The 6,312-nt window shown below is 40.0% G+C and overlaps 1 protein-coding gene across 2 annotated transcripts; it reads right to left on the bottom strand.

Moving 5' to 3' along the window:
- Positions 1 to 1,805: 1,805 nt before the first annotated feature.
- LOC141934425 (putative G-protein coupled receptor 141) lies at positions 1,806 to 5,273 on the bottom strand. 2 transcript variants are annotated; one of them, XM_074849885.1, is made up of 2 exons: positions 5,160 to 5,273; positions 1,806 to 3,735 (listed from the first exon to the last, which is right to left on the bottom strand). In XM_074849885.1, exon 2 carries the CDS (start codon positions 3,706 to 3,708, stop codon positions 2,845 to 2,847), a length of 864 nt encoding a protein of 287 aa, XP_074705986.1. In that variant the 5' UTR covers positions 3,709 to 3,735; positions 5,160 to 5,273; the 3' UTR covers positions 1,806 to 2,844. The 2 variants fall into 2 exon arrangements, with proteins under 2 accessions (XP_074705986.1, XP_074705978.1); XM_074849877.1 differs by lacking the exon at positions 5,160 to 5,273 and adding an exon at positions 4,139 to 4,204.
- Positions 5,274 to 6,312: the final 1,039 nt, after the last annotated feature.

Genomic DNA, 6,312 nt, shown 5'->3' with positions numbered 1-6,312 from the left:
GTGTCATTACATAATTCACAGTAAGAATAGTACCCTACAATCTGAGCTCAATATTATTACCCTTTCAGAATTCTCAGATTATCCTCCTGGAGAGTGATAACTTTCTATTTTAACCAGTTTTTAGAGTGCTTCCAGATCTCAGTGGGGGACTGGGTATTGAATACAGCTTATGTCTATCACCTGAATGTGAGTCTTAGATCTAACAACACTGGGATCAGTGTTCGAGCCATTATCCTCTGAATTAAGAGGACCATACTGAGATCAGAGAGTAGTTTGACCTCCCATGACTGAGCCCTAGTCAGTGAAAGAAGGTACAGAGAAAATGGTGAAGCATAAAAAAAAAAGAAAAAGGAACTTAGGTTAAATTGCAGGAACGATGAATCAGTGGTGAAGGCCAAGAGACAGAGAGGAGTATGGTTCATGGGTAGGGTTAAAGAAAGTGACTGTTGGGTGGAAGAAGGAATGGGGATGAGTACAATCTAGATGGTACAACAAGCACTAGAATGAAGTTCTATCTGAAGCCTTGGTGCAAAAACTGTTGCAGTTTCTAAAAACTGTGAGAAGAAGCTGAAGCATAAACTGTACTTCACTTCTCATACTTTCCCTCATTACAACGGTTAATAATAAGGGTTGTTTGGCTGTGGCTGCAAGGAAGAAGCACCACAGATGCAGATTTCAGCTACATCCGTTTTTCTATCAATCAGGGAGCTGGGGTCTCAATGGTGAGGGGTGTGCGGTGGGCTGGCCCCAGCCAGCAGTTGAGCACCCACACAACTCTCTCTCAGTCCCTCCACCCCCAGCAGGACGGGGCAGAGAATAGGAAGAACAAAAGCAAAATTCATGAGTCAAGGCACAGACAGTTTAATAGGTGAAAGAAAGAGAAAAAAGAAAACAAGCAGGAAATCACTTATCATCTCCCACATCTTCTGATGCCCAGACAGTCTCTGAGCAACCACCACCAAAGAAGTCAATCCCCTCCCTTCTTCTTCTACCTCAGTTTGCATTGCTGAGCACATCATCATATAGTATGGAATATTGCTTTGGCCAGTTCACGTGAGTTGCCCCGCTTGTGTCCCCTCCCAAAGTCTTGCCCACCCCCAGCCTACTCACTGCAGGGCAGAGTGGGAAAGAGAGGAAACCTTGATGCTCTGCAAGCAACAGGGGTGGACCAGGTAACACTAGAAGAAGCCCTAAGGGCAGGATTTTCAGAAGACTTCAGGAGTTATTGCTGGTCCCCTGGACACCTCCCATTTTTTAAAAGAGGCAGAAAGGATCCTGAAACCATTGTGAGTTTTTAACAAAGCTTTTACAGAAATGTAAAGGCAAAAACATTTATTCAGGAGGTGTAAGCACTTTTGTTCAAAGAAATGCCATCAATCTGAGGCATCACTGTCACTACTTTATAGGTGTAACTTTTTAACCCTCCCAAATCAAGTTTTGACCTGTTTGAATCTAGGGATCATAACACTTCTGTAGCAAAGATTGCCAGACTAAAATTATGGCAATTTATGGGGCTATGAAGGAAGAAGCATACCCTTGTGTGAATCCTGGGAGTCTGGGGTGGGAGAAATCTGGCCGCAAGCTGTTGGGATGCAGTAAATGATAGTGGGGCCTTTGACAGAAGGGTTAGAGACCTTCTGCACTGAGCAGAACAGTCAGAATGCAATCATGAAAAAACTTTTACATAATGAAGATAAAACAGAGATTCCCAGAACGGATGTGGTTCCCAAAGGATATAATCTGTCTAATGGAGAAAATATATACTCCAGCATAAGTTTGTATACACATACATGAGCATATGTTGAACTGATTAAACACAGCTCAGTTAGTTTATTCTGGTTTTGCTTTGTTACATGTGCAAATGGAAAAAATATGGCATCTGATAATAAATCAACTGTCAACAGAAAGTGACCAGACATCAAAGGTTTTTCGAAGGCTGATAAAATATTTCCTTCTCCTAGAGAGCGGCTGATCCTTCAATAGAGGACCAGACCCCTCAATTTGAATTCCAGATCCAGTTAATGGACTACAGTAACCTGTATTTCTCTGGCTACAATGGACCTAAGGGATAACAGTCACAAATCCAGTCGTGATGGGAGAATGACATAAAGCAGTTTAAAACCTGTGGCCTGTTCTGCTCTCACTCACTCTAAACGTGTAATCACCACAATTCAGTATGCTGCTTGTGGTTTTGGAGTGAAGGAGAAGTTGTGAGAATGATAAGTGTTTTCATATAATTTAATTTAATATACACTTTGTATAAGTGAATAAAAGAAGGATTCAGCTGAAATATGTTCCTACAATATTTCATTCATACCCTGTTTCATGCCTTGAATACTTCTTATTTAAATAGAGTTTATGTCCTTGCTATCTAAAATGACTAGTACAAAAATCCTGTAAAGGAATTTTTTTCTTCCCTCTCTTCCCTTCAGTATCACAATTGCTAGAAGAGGTTGTTAGACATTCAGAGCAGACAACTTGCTGGCCACAGTGCGTTGTTGCTACTGAGACACTTTGAGGAAAAAATAGAAAGGAATCGATACTTGTGCTGTAATTGTTAGAGAGGGACAGCTAAGGAAAATCTTAATGAAGCTTCAGGGCATGACTCTTAGGTCAAAAACTAGAGTAAGACTCATGTGTCTACCTTCAAGAAGGAAGATAAAAACCAGTAGCTTCTGAAAAATGGATCTTACTGGTCTGCAAAAGCCAAACAATGCTACAGACCTATACAGCCATGCTGAGAGCTCAGCGATCTCCCTAGCTCAGCAAAGTCCCAACAGAGTTTTATTTCTGTCAAAAGCCCGTATTGACACACTGCAGCTGGATTTCCTCGTAGTTCACAGTTCAGTGGGCTATTCCTGCTACGAAGCACAACATATCCAAGCAGCACATTGTTGTTAAAGCTAAAAAGATTTCATTGTATGTGAGTAGTTTATGGTCTTTATCCAGGTGGCAGTTTTGGATGTAATACACTCTGAATACGTGATGGGGCATAAAGCACACTAATGTTACCAAGATGAAGAAGAAACTCTTTGCCTGAGCCCTGAATTCCACATGGGAGTTGATGTCAGGCCAGTATTTCACAGCTAGTTTGTAGATCACGGACAACTGGATTATGGTGAGCACAGCACAAACTGCCACCAAAATCCCAACCAAGCAGTAGTTTATGATCACCATGGGCACCTCCTGTATGTCCTTGTGGAACTGAAAGCATTCAGAAGGGCGGTATGTCTTAAAGGTGCCATAGTACGAGAGAAAAACAGGTGTGATCACCAGTGCTCCCACCAGCCAGACAGCAGCCACCCAGGTTGTAGTGCAACACTTCCTAAACTCAGGTCGGAAGAGGCGTATTATGATGATCGCCACATAAAATGAGAAGGTGGTATACATGTGGAGGTAGATGATGGCGCTTGCTAGCTTGCAGGCGAACCTCCCAAATTTCCATTCCTGTAAAATGTAATAGCTGAGGCGGAAGGGGATGCTGAGTAGCATAAAGGTGTGCAGCACCAGGAGGTTGATGATGATAATGGTCATCACAGATTGTGATCTCCTTTGAAACAACTGATGGGACATCATGATCACCCCCAGGGTGCCTCCAGTCAGGTCAATGAGGTACAGGGCTATGAGAACAGTGTGGAGCCTCTCTGAGGTGTCTGGCAGCGTCTCGTTGGAGGAATGGTTCTGCTGGATTATGCTGCTGTTAGGCATTCTCCTCAGCTCCTCTTCCAAAGGCTACTGAAAGTGAAAAATGGGAATTTTTAAAATAGACACATTTTCTTTGTTGCTTCCTTTATTGTTAACTATGGGATGTCACGGATTCATGAAAGGACATTTTACTGGATTATGTTTGAAATTATGTTATCCCATGCAGTATACAACCTTATAACTGTTGTCATACTGTATATGACAGCAATAACCCATGCCTCTCAGTGGTAAAACCATGTTTTATATAATCATGAATGAGTTTTTAATTTACTAAACTGCATTCTAGTTTGGTTTTTTTCCCAATTATTTGCCTCTAGATTCAGCCATTTGAAATAGCCAAGACACTGTTTGTTTTTAAATTATACAAGCTTAGTCTGCACTCATGTTATAAAGTTAAATTGAAGGTGGGAAAAATACTGAAATGACGTTTTACCTATAATTTGCAGATACTTTATGAAGACACCCAAGCCATCTGTTTAGCATCTTGCTGAATGGGTGCAGGACACCCAGAAGTCCGCAACAGTTTCAGTTTCTAGATGCATAAAGCACACTGAAGACAAAGAAGTGCAAATGAAAATCCAATTTCTTCTTGCTTCAGCTCCACACCTTTTCGCTACAGAATTTCACCTGAGCTACTCTACTATGAAAAGTGAATAAAGCTAAAAATTAATTTAGGAACAATCTTCTGAAAGTTATAATCCTATTGGCACTTGTTGAGCATAGCCACATACAGATGCATTCTTATTTAGACTTAAGGCAAAATGTGGACTGTTCAGTTGTTTGGGTTTGCATTCAGATTTCTGCACAAGTATACGGGGATAGCATGCAGGGCACATGCATATTTTACTACTGAAATCTGTCCTTACCTTACAAAGAGTTTCAAAAGAACAAAGAGCTGAAAAATGGTTTCTTAAAAAAGCAGTGTCTTCTCTTTCTGATTCTATTGAAGTTTGAAATCAGTAAAATTCTTTTAATTGGCAGTTCTTAATTCTGCTGCACTCATCTGTAAAATGATAGACTGCCACTGCAAAACATTTTCATAGAAACTTTCTATTTATGAAGCATCAGGCAAAACATCTTTAGAAGGACACTGGAGTGTTGTATCCAAGACTGATATAAACCTTTCTGTTCATTCCCTTTTAAAATGCATGATCTTAGATGCATTTAAATGGTTGAAATTGTATACCCGCCTAGTATTCCTGGGGCAGGCATGAGAAATTTGCTTTCCCATAAAATTTTCTAGAAGAAAAGACTTACAAGCTTTAAGATGACTTTCTGCTCTTCGCACAAATTAATCTTCCAATGTATATTGTTAATATTTCAAACTGGCTTTAAGAAGGTACAATCCTTTTCTTGTTATAAACAGCATAATTACAGCCTAGATGCCAGCATTTTATATTACTCAGAAATAATGTTTTTTCAATATTGATAGAAATAAAATACTTAAATGTTACCTTATAACCTCTTATTTTTCTACCTTCTCTCTTCTTTTTTGCCATTTCATGCATCCATAGCAAATGACTTATATAAACAGTGTGAAAAAAGGGCCTTTGGTGTTGCTGTTCGACCGAGAACGGTTGAGGGTTTTCTCAGCCCACATACAGGAAGACACAAGCCTTTTTTCTTGCTTCACTGTGATAGCAATTGCATACGTTCAACATCTAATATTACTTTGCTCATGCAGAGAGAACTGCTGAAAAGCTGCTGAGCTGTCAGAGACCATGGTTATGCTCAGACATGTAGTACAGACCCACCCGTCAGGACTACTTCTGCCCACAGTTTGGTCAGTCCTAAAGCTCAGATGGGCAGCAATTCTCTGAGCTGTACAACTGCTATAAGTTATTGGGTTTTGCTACTAAGCAAGTAAGAAGTGCCACTGATCAAGTGAAGAAATATGCAGCTGAGCAGAGGATTTTTCATTATAAATGCACTTCTCCCCTGTTTTATGTTTAATAATTAAGCTAAATGTACCAGAATAACAAAGTGTTTAGCAGAGTTAACAAAAGATTGCGCTTTAACATGCTATTAGATCTTCAAGAATTCAGAGGAGATTACTCACTGTTTAAATATTATAAGTAAAATAAGCTTCAGACATATATGAAAAGCGATTTAAGAGTTCCTGCTGTTAAAAAAAGACATGCAGAGGCCAGAAGTGTTTGAAGATTATGCCTGAACTGCAGGCATGAATGCTGACCCCAAACCATATCATTAGTATAAGGTAGCTCACTAAAAAGAGGAAAGCATTGAGTCAGGGCTCTTCTAGAGACATTAAAAAGCGGTTTCTGACTAGAAATTACACAGAAAAATGTTAGCCTAGCTTATTTTTCAATTAGATTTCTAGACCACAGTACGAAAGAACAACACACAAGGTTTTGTGAGCAATAACATAAAAACAATATTCCATCAGAGCTGAACTGGCATTGCTCCTGCCATCATGCAGTCATCCTCTGCTGTGGATGTGAGGATGGTTCCCTCCCAGAGGCTTCTCTCCTATAATTAAGTACAGTCATTAGGAAGAACAAGATGTGAAAGAGAGCTATTAGAAGTAAATAAATACAAAGACTCAAAAAGACAAGGGCACTAAAGGTCAGGGAGAGAAACAGAAAG

Source organism: Strix aluco, chromosome 1 (assembly GCF_031877795.1).
Source record: "Strix aluco isolate bStrAlu1 chromosome 1, bStrAlu1.hap1, whole genome shotgun sequence".
Taxonomy (NCBI): Eukaryota; Metazoa; Chordata; class Aves; order Strigiformes; family Strigidae; genus Strix; species Strix aluco.
Note: the sequence above shows the minus strand (reverse complement) of the source record. Positions and strands in the feature narration are given on the sequence as shown.

Coding starts and splice junctions, on each gene's coding strand:
- LOC141934425 (XM_074849885.1), bottom strand. CDS start 3,708: ATGCCTAACAGCAGCATAATCCAGCAGAACCATTCCTCCAACGAGACG.